The following is a 21,629-nucleotide window of genomic DNA, read 5'->3' as shown; positions in this document are numbered from 1 at the left end:
TATAGGTCTCTCCTGCTGTGTGTGTGTGTGTTTGTGTCTGCATAGACACATTCGACCATCTGGGAACTTTGTCTTCACAATGTGATTACTGCCCCCATTAGGCTGATTAACGTCATTTGTTTGCCTTTTTTAAGCTTGGATTTCGTGAAGGTTAGTGAGAAATAGACACCATCAATTCTAAAAAAGCCATTATTGTAACCCCAAAGCATGTCTGAAATTGTCAGGATTCTGAAGATAGGACCCAAGTGCAAGACTCTTCGAGGCAGTATTACAGACAGACAGACTTTATTCCTAAACTTTAAACTACAAACTTACATACAGAACTTCAACAGGACGACACACAGAGACGATCCGACAAAGAGACACATGGGGGTAGAAATACACAGACCAATGAACAGAAAGACAGCGGCCGTTTCTCAAGGTCAAGGATGGGTCCTTCAAAGGGTGGGTCCTTTTTTTTAAAAGTATATTTTTTGGGGCTTTTATGCCTTTAATGCGACAGGATAGTGGAGAGTGACAGGAAGTGAGTGGGAGAGAGAGTCAGGGTGGGATCCGGAAAGGACCAGGGGGCGGGAACCGAACCCAGGTCGCCAGCGCACGGTGCAGGTGCCCCAGCCAGTTGCGCCACAGCTGGGGCCCCTTGGGTCCTTTTTTTAAGGACGTTACATCATCGAATCTCGCCAAGCACTGTTTCAATGTCAAGGGTGCTTTAAAATTCTATCAAGTACTGAGTCCTTCATTCTGAGATTTCCAAGGATGCATGCGTGTATGCTCTGTGTGCTTGGAACACCCACAATCCTGTGCGCACATGATCCTGCACACTAGCTAGTCTGTTCCATTGTGTGTTTTCCATATGCTAAGAAGAAGCCTTGCCGAGGTAAATACAGAGCGCATGACAGAGAACAATACACAGAATGGCCACCAGGCCAGATCCTGACAGAAATGTTGTATATATATTAGGGCTGTGAATCGATTAAAAAATGTAATCGAATTAATTACATACTCTGTGATTAATTAATCTAAATTAATCGCATATATAATTTTTGCTGTGAAAGTATTTTAAATATTTAAACTCAAATGAATCATTGAATAATCAGCATTAGTGACATTAAAGTTAAAAAACACTCTTATTATTATTTTCACTGTTCAAATAATGGCCATAATAATCTATGATATGACCTAATATGCTGAGGAAATAAATTCAAAAGTGCTTTGGGAATAAGTTTTTTTTCACATACAAGGCATTTCCGGCCACAGATATAACCTAGGGGACACAATGAAAATAAATTAACACTCCCCTCTATGTCAACACTATTTCTTTGCATTGATGTGTGACTTTAGAGTTGACGAACTCCAGTGATATGCAAATTTCTTGCTGCAGACATTGCAGAGGACTTTATTTTATTCAACATTTTTATCAACACCATCAGGCCGTTTTTTAAAAGTAAATGTTCCAATCAATGATCTAGGCAGCACATTTTCTTCTCTCTCTTTCATTTTATAGTCTAATGGTTACTGACTAGAACGGCTCAGGGTCAAAGGTCATACGGAATCGATTAATCTGCGTTATTTTTTTTAATCAGTTATTTTTTCTCAAATTAATTAATCTAAATTAATCAGTTATTTTGACAGCCCTAATATATATATATATATATATATATATATATATCTCAACACTGGGCAACAGGTAGAGGAGTCTTCCAGGAACCAGAAGGTTGCAGGTTCAAGCCCAACTCCTCCTAAAAAAACACTTAAGCCCAAAAGTGCAATGTGGAACTATCTTCATTAGTAAGTAAGTAAAGTAAGTAAGTACATTTAATTTATAGAGCACATTTAAAACAGTTTCCACTGACCAAAGTGCTGTACAGAGAATATGGCTAAAAAATAGAAAATAAAGCAATAGTACTATTCATCATTCATCACTCACATACATCATACAGTACTCTGCTTGCAATAGTAAGTCCCTGCCCCCCCCCCCCCCCCTACATACACAGCACATTATTTCATCAGGAAGCTTCTCCAACACACATCCCCAACATACTTACAGCACACTGCCCACACACACACTACACACACACACACACAGTCACTGCTCCACTCCCCTCCCGCTCACACACACATCTTCACTGTCATCACTCACATACATCATACATACAGTACTCTGCTTGCAATAGTAAGTCCCTGCCCCCTCCCTCCCTACATACACAGCACATTATTTCATCAGGAAGCTTCTCCAACACACATCCCCAACATACTTACAGCACACTGCCCCTCCCCCCCCCCCCAATACACAGCACATTGTCTCATGAGGAAGCTTCTCCAACACACACATTGCACACTGCCCTCTCCCCACATACACAGCACACTATCCCATCTCCCCTGTCATCCCCCCAACACACACACCAAGACCCCTGGCAGTTGGGTTAGCCCCTTGAGCCGTGGATCTGCCCAAGGTTTCTTCCTTGGTAAGGGAGTTTTTCCTTGCCCCTGTTGCTCTTGGGTGCTCCTTGTTGGTGCCCCCCACCCAATCCCAATCCTCCCCCACCTTTTTTATGCAGCCCTTGCCACTTAATCTACTAAACCCCTCTTCTACTGCACTTTTTACCCCCCCCCCCCCCCCCCATTAATGCACAAATAGGCTGACACCAGACATAATTTCACTGCATTTCTTACTTCCAGTAACTATATGCATGTGACAATAAACTTCCTTGTATCCTTGTAAGTCTTACATATAGCACCTTTAAAGAGCAAATGCCAGGTTAACACATTATTTCATTAATGTTAACTAGGATTTACTATGAATTTGAATTTCAAATGGTGATTACACTCTCAAGTAATGCCCATCGACTCCAACATGTACAGTATACATGCACTGGTGTGTTGCACTGTTTTTTGTTGCTGGGACACAATGTAAGAGTCGGGGCTCATTAGAACTGCAGTTATCTTTTCATGTACAAAAACAAAGACTGGCATAAGCTATGCAGGTAAGCCAGTCAAACCTGTTTTCAAAAGATACCAATCAAGTCTACGTAGTCAAGCAAGCTGTGATACAGCCATTAGAAAAGCCAGCCCATTTTCAAGTTATAACTCTTCCATCTCACTCAGACAAGTAAACCAATCTGAAGTTCTTTACAGTATACATTGTGCAATTCCAAGTGTATGAAAAGCTCACTGGGTGCTGGTAAAGAGACACTCATCTCTTATAGATTGCAACCCCATGTCATACCTTTAACTCACATTTTTAAACTCTTCACTTTAGCCCGGGAATCAGCCGTGACATCTTCCTAAATAAAGGAGGTGACCCAAGTAATGTGAATAGCTAAAAACCTCCAGGTTCCCATATTTAACAAAGGTGTTAAAATAGCTTTTGACACACAATAACAATCATTACTACTTCTTGAAAAACCTCTTTGGGTTTCAAGACTACCTCATAGATGTGTGTAGATGAGGATTAACCTGCATGCATTACTTTAAAAATGATTTTTTTCCCCACAGAAATTATGTTCCATTACATTGTACATTAATGATATCTGTGCTGCAAGTGTTGCAAAGTGCATTTCTACGCAGATGATGCGATTATTTATGCCTATGCACCATCAGTAGACAAAGCAATGTCAAATGTCCAATGTGCAAATTTGACTGTGTACAGAAATCCTGTGTGCAGATCTGATGACAACATGCTTAAGGGCAAGAAAAAGAGGAGTCTTGTGAAACAGGCGAGCAGAGAGAAGATAGAGGATATCAAGGCACAGAAACAAAAAGGTGGGGCCTGCAAAATAATCTTACCAGTTACTATTTTTTATGAATAAATAGCTCTACAAATGCTGAATCATTACTTTCAGTGTATCTGTCTCCTCCCTAGTAGTCAAGTTTTATGATATAAACCATTCGTTTTGGGAGTAGGATTACTTGAATTAATCATTTGTATAACCCATTAGTTTTAACTAACTGCAGTGCACCACATTTATAAGGGCAGTGAATTCAGAGTATCGACAAAACCCAGCACATTCATGAAATTCCTGCCTCAGCAACTGAAACTACTAACTCCGTTTAGAAGCTAAGCAACTATCTTATTACACATTTCTCTCTTTTTCATTTGAAACAATTGTACTATAAATGATATATAACACAACCCTTATTTAAACACTGATTTTACCTTCATCAGCAAGAGATAATGTTCTGATACAGATACAGAGAGTCAAACGGGGTTCACATTGTATGTGAAAGTGGCAGCACTGTGCTATGAAACACATTATTTTCAATTGCCGCTTTGCCGCTCCTGCGTGTGCCGCGGTCAAAGTCGGTCCATGTTAAATTTTGACCGTGGTGTGCTGTAAATCATAGCTCTTTTGCGCTGAGCCTGGCAGCAACAACAACACATTTTTTTGAGACATTACCTCAACCAAGAGCGACCTAGCGGCAAGCGAAGCACATGCCGTATGCAAAGAAAGTAAAAACGTACAATCTAGTCAAGACATTTCTGAAACGACAGCCTATGCAATTAAGACTATTACTCAGAACTAAGAGAAGCCACAATCATTGTTTTCTATAACACAATTATCTTATTTGTCTCCACAGGAGAGCACATCACAAGGGAAACAGACTTTCGAATTATGATTATCGGGCCCCGCTGGTCAGGGAAGAGCTCCACAGGAAACACTATCCTGGGGAGACCGCTGTTTGAGACTGGCCGAAATCGGACTCTGCAGTGTGAGGTCCGGAGAGGTACCGCATGTGGACACAGACTCACCATTGTGGACGTACCTGGATGGAGTCATATCCCCATCACAAAGACATCTGTGGCCAACAAGCAGAACTTTAAACTCAGCTGGACCAAGTGTCTCCCAGGCCCCCATGTCTTTCTACTGGTCATTCCCATGGACAAGGCCTTTACCCAAGATCAGGGTCAGTATGTGCAAGAGTACCTGAGTCTTCTGGGAGATCATGTGTGGAGACATGTGGTGGTGGTCTTCACTAGTTGGGATTACTTGGATAAGAAGACCACAATTGATGACCATATTGAAAGTGAAGGGGAGGTTCTTAAAAAGGTTCTAGCAAAATGTGAAAAGAGGTTCCAGGTGTTTGACAACAAAAACAACACCAACCCAGATCAGGTACAAGAGTTACTCCGAAAGATTGAGGAACTTGTGAAGATGAATGCTGGTGGTTTCTACAAGGCAGATGAGAAGATCCTGCAGGCCATTACTGAGAAGAGGAAACTGGCAGCAGAGAGGGCATCACAGAGGAAGATGGAGACCGACAGAATAAGAGAGACGCAAAAACAGCTTCTGAGAGGTATGTTCTCTCAATGATTTGTGACAAACCAGCTAAATGTTGACAGTGCTTTCATAATTACGTTTCATAAACATGTTTAATTTTACTTTTTTACTTTCTCATGATCCACCACTCTAGAACTTGAACAAAAGGAGCCAATCGCAGAACTTAGGGTGGTTCTTCTTGGAAATCGATATGTGGGAAAGAGTGCCACTCTGAACACAATCCTGGGAGAGAAGGTCCATGAGTCTGGGAAGATGACAACCAGCTCAGTGATGCACGAGAGACATATGGATCAAACCCTTATTAAGGTTGTGGACACTCCTGAGGGACATGTGGATCAAACCCCAATTAAGGTTGTAGACACTCCTGAGGGACATGTGGATCAAACCCCAATTAAGGTTGTAGACACTCCTGAGAGACATGTGGACCAAACCCTTATTAAGGTTGTGGACACTCCTGAGGGACATGTGGACCAAACCCTTATTAAGGTTGTGGACACTCCTGAGGGACATGTGGACCAAACCCTTATTAAGGTTGTGGATACTCCTGAGGGACATGTGGACCAAACCCTTATTAAGGTTGTGGACACTCCTGAGGGACATGTGGACCAAACCCTTATTAAAGTTGTGGACACTCCTGGCTGGTTGAAGAACTTGAACGTGAAAGACACCACAGAACATGTTAAACAGGAAGTCATGCGCAGCGTCTTCCTGTGCCCTCCAGGACCGCATGTGTTCCTGTTGGTCATTGACACAGAAGCCTCATTCACTGGACAGCAACATGATGCGCTGGAGAGCCATCTGAGGTTGCTAGGAGGAAACATCTGGAAACATGTGATTTTGGTGTTTTCCAAAGGGGATTGGTTGAGGGAACCATCCATTGAGGAACATATTGAAATGGAAGGAGCAGCGCTCACAGACCTGGTCAACAAGTGCAGGAACCGCTACCATGTTCTACGTAACAGAACTATGGACGCCAGCGCACAACTCACAGAACTGCTCCAGAGAATGAAGGAGCTTGTTGCTGAAAATCTAAAGGACTTTTTCAGATCTGATGAGAACGTGTTTAAGATCATCGAGGAAAAGAGGAGTCTTGTGAAGCAGAGGAGCATAGAGAAGACAGAGGAGATGAAGGCACAGAAACAAAAAGGTGGGGCCTGCTAAATAGTGTTTCTATGTAACAACATTCATTAGCATTCTGTATAAGGTACATAGACAGTGGATTAGCAGTCCTGCTAATGTTAAGCACAAATTTCAACCAGACTGTGTGGCCTGAACTGTTTTTATAATACTTGATTTTCTCCAAAATATTCATCAGTGACCTGGACACCTCTGAGTGAGATCCGTGTGGTTTTGCTGGGGCAGAAGAAGGTCGGAAAGACTGCTGCTGGAAACAGTGTTCTCTGCCAGGACCTACTGCACATACTTTGCGACACTGAGTCCCAGCAGGCTACAGCAGATGTGGCTGGCCATAAAGTCCTTGTGGTAGACACTCCTGGCTGGAGTAAATATCGTGTAGAAAACACCCTAGACCAGCCATCACCAAATGGCGGACCGCGGTCCGAGTCCGGACCGTGACGTGATCCTATCCGGACCCAGACCATAATAGCCTAATTTAGATTTTCACGTAAGATTTCAAAGCTGAGCTAAAAGTTTCGTTGGTTAGGATAACAGCATTTACTTCAGGAACCATCATTTCGCTTGCTGCTACTCAGCCAGTAAAATCGGTGAATTCTGATAAAGTCGAGTCAGTGAGTAAAGTAGCCTAGCCTACTATGGAGAAGAGACTGATAGCCTGAAACGAGCGAGGAGAGGAGACGGGACGAGAAAGAATTAGATGGATAACGATAAGTAAGTTATTTTCAAATCATCGATTGCTCAAAGAGGAGAAAGCTGGACAACGAGAACAGAGCTTTATATAACGATACGGGGGCAATACCACGCAAAACTGTCGTGTCCGTAACGCCAACTAAATATGGATGTGACAGTTTTGCGCGGAATTGCCCTGGACCTCTTCTATATATTCTGAGACAGGCGATTTTAAGCGCCAATTTGAAGCACCTCTACTAGACAAAGCATATATTTTGAGCAAGCATAGGGTAGGCTAGGCCCATTCAACAGTGAACTGAGACCACAGAATATTTTACGATAGGCAATATGATTGATCCACCACAATCTAGTTAAGCCTACATGCATTCTGCCCAACATATTCCTGGGTTTCCAGGATTTCGGGTCAACATAAAAAAAACTAAAACAATTAAATTAAACTTGCTGATTAATGGGTTCAAGGAACCAGCTGTTGAATATCCATCCTTGTCTCAGCTCAAATTTTATTTTAAGTGCACATTAAGATCTTAAAAATAGCCAAGGCTGCTCAGTTTTTCTCCCCAATTAGGCTACTCTTATCTTGCCTTATTTCTCCTCATTTCGAATGTTGCCTTTTAGGCTACTTATTTTATTTCACATTAAACATTAGGCCTAGGCCTACAATCTTCTATTTCTTGAATTTCCCCTTGGGGATCAATAAAGTATCTATCTATCTATCTATATACAACTAGGCTCCATCCATCCATCCTAATATTATACATACATAGGGCCTACATATACATAGCCTAAACACACGTTAAACATTATGATGCTCCGGACCTTTGCTTAAGGAAATTTTCTGTAACTGGACCTCGCTGAAGATTAATTGAATACCCCTGCCCTAGACAATGATAAAGAGATCATCCGAGGTTTAACACTCTGCCCTCCTGGACCTCATGCTTTTTTGCTGGTCCTACCGGCAGACATGCCTTTCACAGCGCGACAACAGAGGGTGCTAGAGGACCAATTGGTCTTGTTTGGTGAGGACGTTTGGAAATTCACTTTGGTGTTGTTTACCTATGGTGACCAGCTGGGAGACCAGACCATCGAAGAGCACATCATGATGGAGAGCTCTGCCCTACAGAAGCTGGTGGAAAGATGTGGCAACAGGTACCACGTCCTCGATAACAAGAGCAAGAGTGAAAGCAACCAGGTCCCCGATCTGCTGAAGAAGATTGAGGAGATGGTGGCCATTAACGAAGGCAAGCACTACATGCCGAACATGACAGAGATCAACCAGAGGGTAGAGGAGAAGTTTGAGAAGGGAAAAATTTGTGTCTGTCTGGAGGAAAAATGGAAGAAACGAGAGGTGGAGATATATGATGAGTTCAGAGATTACCTGTCCAGACTGCTGACAGATCTACCTGACATGAGCCTCCAACCCGAACCTGCAAGTAAGTGCCCTCCATCTGCAAGTGTTCAACATCACAATGAAAGGTCACAGGCAAGTACCGTATGTGCCATCAGGGATGGTGATGCACCACTACATGTTACTTGAGGCTTGATGATGTACCACTAGTTAAACTGCAGGGGACAAAACCATACCATGAATGACATGGTACATTACAAAAATGCACAGACCTTGAAATTGCCATTCAGTCATTTCTGTCTCAGTTAAAGTTATTTCTGCCGTCACTGTTAGTGTACAGATTACCAAACTGCCAACTGTAGGCCTATTATGTTATAAGCGACACTTACAAACCTAAAAGCCTAAAAATCAAAACTAGAAAAAGGGCGTTGGGTTTTGTGCCAAGGGTAAGCGGGGTACCTCTCAGTCTCTGAGCTTAGTCCCAGTAGCTTAGGTCCAGCTTTTTATTTCCTGTTTCTAAACTGTTTATTTACAGAACGAGATCTTTGGTGTAAAGCCAAGAGTGAGAAGATTGAGGAGGTGAAGAAGAATATCAGTGAGAAAATAGGCAGCCTAGAGACGGAGATGCAGAAATCCAATTTTCCTGCTTCCAAGTTGAATGCCAGTTTGGACTTCCTACTACCAAGCAGTAAGTCCTACATCTTTGTTTGAATTTGTGTCAATCATAATGTTAGAGTTGAGTCATGTAGCTCATGTTGTATTATTTTATTAGCTTGCTAGACATCTCAAGTATCTTAGGTTTACTTATTATGCATCTCAATATCATTTTGTAATTACAGATTTTATGCAGAATTGTGATATTCATATTCAAAATTGGGGCACCAATGGATACTTTGACTAGCCTATTAAATGTACGATATCCTATTAGTTTGACCAAGACAAGTGCATGAAGTATTAGGTTCCACTAGCTCAAGTTTGTGTTCTAGTATCATTGAGCTGTATTCATAATTAGCAATGTTAACCAATTCTCAGATTACTTCATCACTCCCACTCCAACCACTTATCTTATAGATTTTTTTGTGGGCTCTACATAGACATTTACATTTTGAAGCGATCAATAGTGTCAGTCCAGTCAAGTTCACACAAGTCGGCCCATTGGCAACAATGGACAATGCATTCATGCTGAAGAATGAAAGAGGACTGAATGTTTGAAGTGCAGCTATATATACCCTGTAGGCCACAGAAAATCCCTTAGACTGCTGTTGATGACTTCCCATTGGTTTGAAATGGATATCAAAGTAATCATATTACTTTGTTCTGTAGTGAGTGGAAGTGATGGAGCACCATCTGAGCCCAGCCAGAGACCTAAACCCAGTGGGAGGTTCAAGAGGATACTTACCTGGCTGTCTACTGTTGAAATCGAAACAGAAGACCACTCCATGTTCAACTACTCGCCTACTTCCGGGTTCCAGTCAGGACTCTCAGACATATTCTCAAACAATGAGGATCATCCTGAGTAGCAAAGCTGAAACTGTAAAATGAGTTTTACAGTAATTATTTTGGCATTCTTAAGTTCTAAATTCTAAAGTTACTTGATACACAGGTGTACATTTCACTGACTGTTGATGTTCTGAATATATGTTGTGTTTTAGTTATTTATTTCTGTGTGTATCTACGCTATATATTCATGTAAAAAAAATAAGTTAATAACGAGTCCATAACATCTGTATAAAGCTTCTCTGTGTCTCTTGAAAAGCACAATACAAATTAAATGTATTATTATTATTATTATTATTATTATTATTATTATTATTATTATTATTATTATTTACTGCATATCAATTCATATCTATGTCACCCTTGCTCTCCTTCTCCTGAGCCCACCGACTTCGAGCATCTCTGCTGCTACTCTGCTATTTAATTCTGCAGCTTCTTTTTTTATTAGAGGTGTAGGTTTTTGAACATTCTAAGTTCCGCAACAATTGAATCTTCTAAAATTCTATGTTGAATTCAATGAACCCAGATATTCTTTAGAACGTTCATTTCCCAACATTCCCGTCACACCGGTGTGACGTTACTCCTTTAAGGGTTAAAGTAACACAATACAAGGTGATGGTGCGTTCAGGAGGCGATAGGTCTACCACTCTTTAATGGCTTCCAACACAGCATCTATAAGGTTGATAGCATATACTCTCAGTGTGCAACCAGTAGGCTATGCTAATGCATTCCAATGCTATGTGCAAATGCTAATGCATTTCAATACTCAGTAACCTACAGAGCCCCAAAGGACCATGGTGGAAATTATATTATTTTTTAATCACTATGCAAAATGTAATTTGCTGATAAGCACAAACATCAGGGGATCAGCTCAATGCACCCACACACCACATGACGTATGAGACACTTTACACTGACTTCACATTGACTGACTTTTGGCACTTTGCCCAGCAATTAAAATAGGGCCCTGGGTATGTATAGTATTTTATAGTATATAATAGTGCACATATCCCCCCCCCCCCTCCACACACACACACAAACAGACAAAAGCAAAATAGGGTGTAGAAATAACGTGTTAGATGGAAAAAGATACAGTATATAAAAAAATGAATGGGAAATGATCATTGAATTGCCATAGACTTACTTACGACTTGTGACAAGGAACTTTTAATGTGTGTGTACATACTCAAGTGTAGTCTTATTAACAAATACTTACAGCTGGTATTGAATTGTTCCTCATAAATAAGTAAACATATCTTTATATCAATCAATATTTGGTTGAATGTTTTATATATGTTATTTGCAATCTGCAAGAGGCTTGACCCTGGGTATGTTATGTGTGATATAATCAACTGATCCTGATGATCCTTGTTTGTATCGCTGATTATGACTTTGGATTTGTTCAATAAACACTGCAGTTTCATTCTGTTCATCCATTTGGCTACAACAACTTGTCACAAGTCTCACAAGTTTCATGACATAGACTTCCATGTTACTTGGGAGAAGGAACTTTGAAACCTGATATTTTATTATTCCTAATTATTGACCATATCATTATATCAAACGTCTGGTTGAATGTTGTCAGGTGGGGCTTGAAAATTCCCCACCTCTAAAGTAGGGAATGACAGAAAAAGTTTCAGAACCACTGGTCTAGACAAATGTTTCAGTGTGTGTGTGTGTGTGTGTGCTTGTCTAACAGATATGCTATGTTTTGCAAGAAACACTCACACTGGTAGAGTTGCAAATAGACTGTATTGAATCAGCACAAGAGGGATATCCTCTAAGTCTGTAAGGTTCTCTTGTCTTCACTAGTTTCCTACAGAAGCTGATACACTTTTCTCCAGCATATGCACTCTACGCTAGCTGGGCGAAGCCCACTCTGCCGTTGCCCTGGTCGAACACAGAATAGAACTGCCTGAGGAACACGTCACCTAAGATCCAGTAGGGAAGGCCATTCCTGTAGTTTGCACTGGAATGCTTGATCCCACTCCAGCAGTTGCCATCTGAATCCTGTGCATTCAACAAGGCATAGCATGTTTAAGGCAAGGCAAGGCCATTTTGTTCATATACTGTAGCACATTTCTTACAAAGACAGTTTAATGTGCGTTATATCATCAGTAGAACACAGCAAGCAAATCACAACATTTAAAATATAGTAAGTAGTCAAGTGAATAAGAGCAAATATTAAAAAACAATAAATAAAGTAAATGTAGTAAAGTAAGTGAGATAAAAATAAGAATGGAAGATAACATAAAAGCAAAAAAGAACCAATACAATATAGTAAAAGCAGGACAATAGGTAAAATACATGAAATAAAAAAAATAAATAAATAAACAAAAGTAAGGTAAAATACATTTAAATAAAAAGGTATATTAAAGGAACCGTATGTAAGATTGTGGCCAAAACAGGTACTGCAATCACTTTCAAATGACTGTAGAGCGGTGTATCCCCTTCCCCTCCCCCCTGACTGGCAGAGTTGGCAACCGGATGCCGAAACACTACTGACTTTGTGATTAGTAGATAGGGGGAGGGTGGTGCATTAGGCCAAAACACAACATGACAACATCAACATCAGTTGAGGGCTGCAACTTCACTTTTTAAATGACAATATCCTGGCCGGACTACTGTTGTCAGTGATATAAGTATTTAAAATGAACATGATTTCTTAATGTTTAGTGACATATCAGGGCCATTTTATGATTAATTGAAATACATTTCTTACATACAGTTCCTTTAAAACGCATTTGATAAAAAAAAACTAAGAAAATGAATGAAGATAATGAAGATAAATGAATAGTTTATGTCATTGGTCATAATAGTTGAATGTGTGCAGTACACTCATTGTTCTCAGTGAGAGACTACAGTATATCCAACACATGTGCCCTATAAGAAACTGCACATCAGTGAGTCTTTCGCAGCTTCTTTGTAGATCTTACCTGAAGTACGTATGCAGATGGGGGTAGGTGGAGGTGAGCTCCGTTCATGATGAAGGTGAGTGTTGGTCCACTGCTTGCTACGCTACAGTCAAACAAATACTACACAGAGGGAGCAAACAGAGGCCCAGTTACTCAAGCATGTTTGCAATTCAGTCAGTTCGATTTTAACCCTCATGGGTCACTGAAAGGGATTGCATGTTACGCAATGGGATCGTTACCGGTACATTGTGGTCAAGTCCAGTGGATCAAATACATGTGGAGCTGTGTAGGACTCTGAGATTTATTTATTTAAATCAGGTTTATAGGCCAATGAGACTGCAAGCATGCTTGCGTATACACAAGGAATTTGGTGGTGCTCGGGGAGCAGTGACGGGTTAGGTGCCTTGCTCAAGGGCACTTCAGCCATGGATGTTGGCATGGGAGAGCAGTTCTCAACCACTTCCCCTGCCCACATTCTTCCTGCTGGTCGGGGATCGAACCGGCAACCCTTCGGTTCCAAGCCCGAAGCCCCAACCAGTAGGCCACGGCTGCCCCACATTCAGGTTGATGTGTATAGTTCAGGAATATATCAGGCATTGTCCAAAAATGTGGTGAAACTTGACTAGAGCATCGCTCACCCTCGTACTATGCTTGAAAGTCATTACTTATAGCCTCAGACATTAGGGCAATGGGTTGATTTAGGAATTTTAAATCATAAGCTCAAATTTTCATTTGAAATGGTTCATGGGTTCTCAAACTCTATTCATATTAATATATTTTAATTAGGGCTGTCAATCGATTAAAAAAATTAATCTAATTAATTACATACTCTGTGATTAATTAATCTAAATTAATCGCATATATAATTTTTGCTGTGAAAGTATTTTAAATATTTAAATTCAAATGAATCATTAAATAATCAGCATTAGTGACATTAAATTTAAAAAATATTTTTATTATTACTTTCACTGTTCAAATAATGGCCATAATAATCTATGATATGACCTAATATGCTGAGGAAATAAATTCAAAAGTGCCTAGGGGACACAAGGAAAATAAATGAACACTCCCCTCAATGTCAACACTATTTTTTTGCATTGATGTGCAACTTTCGAGTTGACGAACGCCGGTGATATGCAAATTCCTTGCTGCAGACATTGTAGAGGACTTTATTTTAATCAACACTTTATTTTTCTCAACACCATCAGGCGTTTTTTAAAAGTAAATGTTCCAATCAATGATCTAGGCAGCACATTTTCATCTCTCTCCTTCATTTTACAGTCTAATTGTTACTGACTAACGGCTCGGGGTCAAAGGTCATAGGGAATCGATTAATCTGCGTTATTTTTTTTAATCAGTTATTTTTTCTCAAATTAATTAATCGAAATTAATCAGTTATTTTGACAGCCCTAATTTTAATTTATCATATCATATCATATCATATCATATCATATCATATCATATGTGTTTGTGTTTTGCATAGGAAGGGAGTATCCCACCTCACCACTGTTGTCCTGATAGGCACCCAGCTGGCTAAGAAGTTGATCTACATACTGTGGAGGCGCCTTCAACAGAGAGGTGCCAGTGTCCACGATGGCAGAGCAGCCTTTGTTGCACCAGCCTGTGGACACGTGGTTCACCTCAAACCTTAAGAGAGAATCGGTGAAACATATTTTGTGTGATGTACTGTATATGGAGTCATGCAGCCGTTATTTTCCGTTAAAAGAAAGTTGAGCTGAGCTTGTCACAGACAGACACAATTTACATCAGCTGTGTCAGATGAGAGCTGTACTCAGAGTAACATAGCTTAATACAGGTCGTCAGGGTTTACCCATCAAACACCAGCTGCCAGTGGCTGTCCTGTGCCACAGGAACCCATTGGATCTCTCCCTGATAATGAGCGGGATCGGTGCCTCCAAACACAGCCTCACTGCCCTCCGAGTCACTGGAAAAAGGTGACAGGGTTATTATTTACAAGCTGCACCATATATCCCTCTGTATACCATACAACAACTGCAATGTAATTGTATCATCAGTGATTATCCCACACAGATTCAACAAATAAGCAGTAGCATTGCACCCGCTTAGATAGAATGCAAAGACAGGCTCCTCGATGAGGCCCTCCTGGATCATGGTGTCCACAATAGTTTGCTGGTCAGGTTTGAAAGCCAGGCCCATGATGCCATCATGTAGAGGTCGGGCAAAATTGCTGCCTGGCTCTGTCACGCTCAGCCCAATCTTCTGATTAGTGACTGTGAGTTCTCCCATCTGGGAATGAAGTTAAGACTTACATGATTAGTTTCATTGTTATGCTTACATGCACAAACCTGTTTGGTTTATTACTAAACTTGGTATATTACTATATTTGGTTTATTATTAAGGATTCTTTTGATTTGCGGACTCCTTAGATGACTCTTTAGACAAGTAATGGTTATAGAGAGATCTTTCTTACCGAGACAGTGTCGTAAGCAATGACCCCTGTGAGGCTTCCAGATCCATACTTGATGGAGAACTGTTGTCCGTAGCTGTAGTAGGTGGAGGATTTATGGGGGTTGAAGAGTGGATGGTGCGCTGCAAGACAACTCCGGGATTAATAGCAGAAACTCATGAGCATGCAGCAGGATATGGTGTCAAAACCAGAGCCAGGGGGAAGAGCACTAGTGTGCCTACCCTGTGTAATTACAGCCCGTGCGCCGGGCTCCCATTCTGATCCCCGTTAACGGCCCAAGCGTGTAGCACAAGTTGGAATTCCTAATCGAACGCCAGAGGTTTGATGACTAACGTGCCTGAAATGCCTCGCAAGCCCCAAGCATTCATTGCATTCACACAGCTTCATTTATTTACAGTAGGCCTATCAGCCGCTGTGATTTTAATCACACTTTGTGGAGGGAGCGGACAAAGCAGGCCATTGTTTTTTAGACGTCAGCTCAGAGATATGGCCACTCGTGTGTCTCCTGAAGCAATGTGGCACGATGACTAAGCTTTAAGATAACCCACAGAGCTGTACAATTACTGCAATCGTAATCGCAATATGAACCAATGCAATTACCCAGTCGCAAAAGCTACTGCAGGTCCCAAATCATGCATATATCATGCATAGATATTTTCCCCAATCATCAGCCCTGCTAGCCAGCTGATCATGTAAGCTTTTACAGGTCAGGTTTTGAACGTACTGCAGGCGTCACTCTTGCAATAGATGGAGTTGATCCAAAGGGTTGTGGATCCTGTGTCAAAGTGGACGTAGAAGTTCTGGGCTGGGGTTCCCACGCTGATCTGGCCAAAGTAAGCCATCTGTAGACAGAGACAGGGAGAAAAACAAACAAGTGTTAGTAGTTGACATGTATTTTCTGCAAAGCAGTGCTGTGTAGGCCTGCTGTACACCTACAGAGATTGATATCTCTTTTTGAAGACATGCACATAAAGGAAATTACTTTGGTAATGGTATTAGGAACAGTGAAATCAGAGTATTTCAAAGATCATCTCATTCTTGTTGGTACAGGAAAGCATTTTTTTTAAGAAACATCAAATGGTGCAGCTAAGGTGTGTGTAAGATGTCCTCACATCCTGCTGGTTGATCAGGTTTTCAGTGTAAACATTGTCTGCACTGAATTGACGATGCTTAAGCAGGTCTTCCAGTACTCCTCTGTTTCGAAGCTCCTCATAAATGGATTTGCGACTACTAAGAGGTACTCTGGAAGAGAAAACAGTGCATCAGACACCTTTTCTAACTCATTAGTAGTAGTTTGCATGGACAAGATTTGTGTGGTCCGTATGAACTGACAGTCAGATCCCTTGAGCGCTCTCCCTTTCTCTTTTTGCCTCTCTCAGTCTCTGTTTGTATATGTAACTGTGTTTGCCCAATTGCGTGGATCAGCCCTGCATCCACCCAGACTTGAACATGCAGCACCTCGGATTGGGAGGCACTGTGCTAGCAAGCCAAAACTAAAACCTAATCCATAGGTGCTAGCATCTCTCACTAGCTCATCTCTTAAAGTAGTTTCTGAAAGTAACATTCAAAATGATTTCTTATTCACAGACCCATACTCTGGTTACAGAAGTTATGAGGCAGCAGATTTGCAGATACTGTACACGCTAAGCTTGGACCTCATGTCCTTCCAATCTTACCTCAACAGTCCCTCAGCAAAAGCAAGGCACAGCAAGCTGAGAATGAAATGCTTCATGGTTCTTTGGAGGTCTGATTGTTTTCATAACAGCGGTGTTGTGCACTGCAGTTCTTTATAAGCATGAGTGATCCAACTCATCAGTATCATAATGGCTATAGATAAGATATGGAGCTTTTCAACTGCGTGTTTATGTGTTTTTTTTATCAAGTTAGCATATGCTTTATCAGGTGATTCGTTTTCCCTTCTAATTTCACAAACGAACATTATTTGGACTGATAAGAACAATCTTATTAGTTGGAGCTGGAATCAGTTGCTGTGATATACTGTGCTATCATAGATGTCATTGAACTTCACCTTCAGTTTCAACAGGTGCACAGTGCCTATGAATCAGACTCACGAATATTACAGAGAGGAGTAAACCACATGTCCATCATTTCTCAAGTGATTGGCATCTGGCCAAAGAATATCACATGTTGATCTGCTTCTCTTTACTATCAGAGCTGATTTGCTCCAGGGAAGGGTTAGAAAGACTAGCCTCTTCACATAAAAGAGTGAAATAAAAGTTAATGTCAGTAGTTATAATAGCTAAGATCTATCTAAGATATATCTAAGATATGAGTCTTAATACCCATTAGCTCTGGCTAGTAGCTTTGTTTCTCTGCCTTTGCTCCAGAAATCCACTAAAGTGGCAGTTACTGTTTAAATTCTTACAGTAGATACTGAGCAAATATTTGGATTTCCATTACATTTTTGGTTTCCTCTTCATAAAGGAGAGACATAGGGGAAGACATAAAGGAAACTGCATTTACCTGAGCTCTGGTCCCATTATAGTATGCTTTAGGATGAGCACACAAATGAAAGAGTTGAATTTGGATTTGGCAAAAGTTGGATTCCATCTCCTTTTTATTCATACCAACTCAGTGCTGCCAGTCAAAACAGTAGTGCTGTCTCTCCACTGTCTTTATCTCCCCCTGCTAAATGGTTTAGCTGAACACCTGGGGTCAGATGCCTGCTCGGTTGTTTTAAGCATAGAGAGACAAACACTCCCTGCAGAATAGAATTTTTCAATTCACCTGATTATTGTGTGCTTCCACATGTACTATGAGTTATTGTATTATGGAGGCTGGCTGGCTCAAGTGTCACATGAATTCTTTGGGTTGCAGTGAGCCCAAACTCTCTGTGTTCTGTGTTCTCTGTGCTGTGCTGATTGTGAGTGAAATCATAGTAAGAGTAAAGGAGGGTTTCTCGTGTGGTTTAACCAGACTTTCTAATGAGGAGACACAGCACTGTAACGCCAATATGGCAGTTGTCTACACATATTCCACCCCTTCCGTGGCAAATAAGTCAACATGTGAATACATTGTGCCAATCATATGCGTTATGAATACATCGTGCTAATCATGTGTTGTGATCTTGCCGCTGGAGCAAGGTTGGTGTTGTGATGCCTTGTACACACGTATCTCTGCCAAAATATGCCCGATAAGTGCCCAAAAAGTGTTACAATATGGCCACTGAGTGGAGGGACTTGCCTAAAAGGACTTTGGTTTGACCACAACTTTTTTTTAATATTTTTTCAATATTTTTATTGCTTTGTTTGACCACAACTTTTAAGTTCTTATGGAGTGAGTGAAAGACAGTCGATGAAAGCTGATGAGACGCTGATCACTGTTTGTAGTAGCTATGAGGTGCTCTGGGGTCTGACCACACCATCAAAATTACAGTCACTCACATGACCTGACAGCATGTACTTTGCTGCATTCACTCAACGCTTTCTAGTTCCACCTTAGCTCTTGCCAAAAAAGGATTATGGATAATGCAGCATCCCATCTCATGAATATTCCTTTTCTATAACTGAGAGGGGTTTGGCCACATCAACTCAATCATCCAGTAAAGATGGTTTGAACATTGTAATTATTATAGGTCTATGTCTAGGTCTTATTATAAGTCTAGGAGGAAGCCAGATAAGGATACACTGCTATATGCTGGATATCGCTATCATCACATAGAGAAAGGACACCACTACCAGTGTGTTGTCTTTGGCACTGACCTTATGAGTTTACCGTGAACCCTGCTCCTCGAACCACAAAACAACTGAAATACCACAGGTATAAGTATATATACTCTTTTGATCCCGTGAGGGAAATTTGGTCTCTGCATTTATCCCAATCCGTGAATTAGTGAAACACACTCAGCACACAGTGAGGTAAAGCATACACTAATCCCGGTGCAGTGAGCTGCCTGCTACCGTTCCTACTGGTCGGGGTTCGAACCGACAACCCTCCGGTTACAAGTCCGAAGCGCTAACCAGTAGGCCACGGCTGAAGTGAAATATTTTTAATGACCATTTGAACAAAAGCCTATCTCTACAGTAGATGTGTATGTGAACAGGCCTGTTGTATAACTGATAAGAACTAACAATCAAGGCACATTTTCCACAGACTTCAGATGTGAATGACTTTGAAAAGTGCTGAAAGTTTAACCTTCAGTTTTGCTCGTTTGGTTCCTTAAATTTGAACATATCATTTATTAAAGGCCCTTACCGTGTGCAACTGCTTCATGTGAAAATATTTTTTTTTCTTTTAGGCACTTTAGCTTGCTGAAATTCATAAAGATTGTATGCAATCTGCATTGATACAGTGTAGTATACCACGTGCGGTGTGTGTGTGTGTGTTTGGTGTGGCTGTGTGTGTGTGGTGTGCCTGTGTGTGTGTGTTTGTGTGCGTGTGTGGTGTCCCTGTGTGTGTGTGTGTTCATGCATGTTTGTATGTGTGTATGACTACAAGTGATAAGCATAGAAGGGCGAGGTTTTCTCACCACAAGATGGGGGTATTGGGATGTTGTGAGAGAATGAACAGAGACAGTGGAAAGTATAGTGGAAAGGATACTACAGGACAGTAGTGGGCATCACAGAATAAAAATCAGCCGTGTCAGAATCCACCAATGTAGAGGCCTAATGTCATTGCAAAGTGCATTATTACATAAACTGTTTTTTATAATATTCAATATTTTTTCCAAAATATTCATCAGTGAGCAAGATCCGTGTGGTTTTGCTGGGGCAGAAGAAGGTGGGAAAGATAGATAGATAGATAGATAGATAGATAGATAGATATACTTTATTGATCCCCAAGGGGAAATTCAAGAGTGCTGCTGGAAACAGTGTTCTCTGCCAGGACCTACTGCACATACTTTGCAACACTGAGTCCCAGCAGGCTACAGCAGATGTGGCTGGCCATAAAGTCCTTGTGGTAGACACTCCTGGCTGGGGTAAATATTGTGTAGAGAACACCCTAGACAATGATAAAGAGATCATCCGAGGTCTAACACTGCCCTCCTGGACCTCATGCTTTTTTGCTGGTCCTGCCAGGACCTTTCACAGCTCAACAGCAGAGGGCGCTAGAGGACCACATGGTCTTGTTTGGTGAGGACATTTGGAAATTCAGTCTGGTGGTGTTTACCTATGATGACCAGCTGGGGGACCAGACCATCGAAGAGCACATCATGATGGAGGGCCCCGCCATGGAGAAGCTGGTGGAGAGATGTGGCAACAGGTACCACGTCCTCAACAAGAACAAGAGCGCGCGCACACACACACACACACACACACACACACACTTGTTCTATATGACCTACTGTACATGTGAAAGGGCTTTCTGACATTTTGAAATATTTCCATATGCCTTTAAAACAGGGCTATGTACTCACTGTAATGCACTTGGAGGAATAATGGCCACACTGATGGTTCTGGTTGCTCTTTTATTCAAGCAAAGTGCTGTCTTTCCTCAGTTCAGCTGACTGAGCGGTTAAACTAGACCAGGGGTGGCCATTCTTCCCTATAAAGGGCCAAATTGAATGAGCCCTGGTGAGCCTTCTCACTCTTGTCATGAGCCTGTTGATCTCTGCTGCTCCTCAGTATATTGAATGTTACATGGTCACTTGCACAATTATAACTGCATTATATTGCATCTGAGTTGTAGCACTTGAAAATACACTTTTACAATTAGGCTAAGTAGCAGCCTTCAGCAACTGCAGACTAAGGGCAAAGCAGAGATGCCAACAACAAAGTGAACTCTCTTAAAGGGGCAGCGCAGGTTACAATCTTCTGTAATAATCTTCTGTAATACGCTATTTCACATTGTAAACATAGAATTGGGTCAAATAAGTCAGAATGTCGTGAAGTTTGATAAAATGGAAAAAGACAAACCACTAACTCTGTTGCACCTATCCGAGTAGGACTAACTGTGACAGATGGCCAACATTGTAGACAAGCAACTAAGCACTGTAGTGTAGTGCACTAATGACATGCAGTCATTATAGAGAAAAACACATAGGAAATAGATAATAATTTTTGAGAAATTATAAAATTATGAGGAAGTTTATGGATGTTTGATAAATTGCAGTATATTACAGTATGATAAACAGTTATGTTAGTTTTGCAGTTAGTTTATTATGCCATTTCCCTGGCTCTACCTCTTTACCTCCACATGGGAATGTCTCTTACTGAGAGAGGTGCAAATAAACAGGTACAGGCTTAAAGTGGTTAGGCATACTTGAGTTTGACCTGTGGTAAACCAGGAATAACAAATCAGATTGTCATATCAACAAGTTGAACCAGTTTCCAATGAAACAAAACTAAACAGTGCAC

General features: G+C 41.1%; 1 protein-coding gene across 1 annotated transcript; it reads right to left on the bottom strand.

The window, feature by feature from the left end:
• Positions 1–11,802: 11,802 nt before the first annotated feature.
• On the bottom strand, positions 11,803–17,813 carry LOC143110293 (gastricsin-like). The gene is made up of 9 exons (XM_076273179.1): positions 17,797–17,813; positions 16,425–16,554; positions 16,037–16,154; positions 15,316–15,434; positions 14,944–15,131; positions 14,695–14,808; positions 14,363–14,510; positions 12,885–12,983; positions 11,803–11,958 (listed from the first exon to the last, which is right to left on the bottom strand). The coding sequence occupies exons 1-9, from the start codon at positions 17,811–17,813 to the stop codon at positions 11,803–11,805; spliced, it is 1,089 nt and encodes a 362-aa protein (XP_076129294.1).
• Between the last annotated feature and the right edge of the window lie 3,816 nt (positions 17,814–21,629).

This window comes from Alosa pseudoharengus, unplaced genomic scaffold, assembly GCF_046254945.1.
Source record: "Alosa pseudoharengus isolate Yale_2024_CS ecotype anadromous, Long Island Sound unplaced genomic scaffold, YU_APseudo_1.1 YU_APseudo_1.1_scf_7, whole genome shotgun sequence".
In the NCBI taxonomy this organism is placed as follows: Eukaryota; Metazoa; Chordata; class Actinopteri; order Clupeiformes; family Clupeidae; genus Alosa; species Alosa pseudoharengus.
The sequence above is the reverse complement of the archived record's forward strand: the minus strand, read 5'-3'. Positions and strand labels throughout refer to the sequence as shown.

What these genes read in the sequence shown, in the direction of transcription:
- LOC143110293 (XM_076273179.1), bottom strand. An exon ending in ACCTGATCAACCAGCAGGAT is followed by an intron (nt 16,155 to 16,424) that starts GTGAGGACATCT and finishes CTCTGTCTACAG; the next exon opens with ATGGCTTACTTTGGCCAGAT. An exon ending in CATCTGCATACGTACTTCAG is followed by an intron (nt 11,959 to 12,884) that starts GTAAGATCTACA and finishes TTGAATGCACAG; the next exon opens with GATTCAGATGGCAACTGCTG.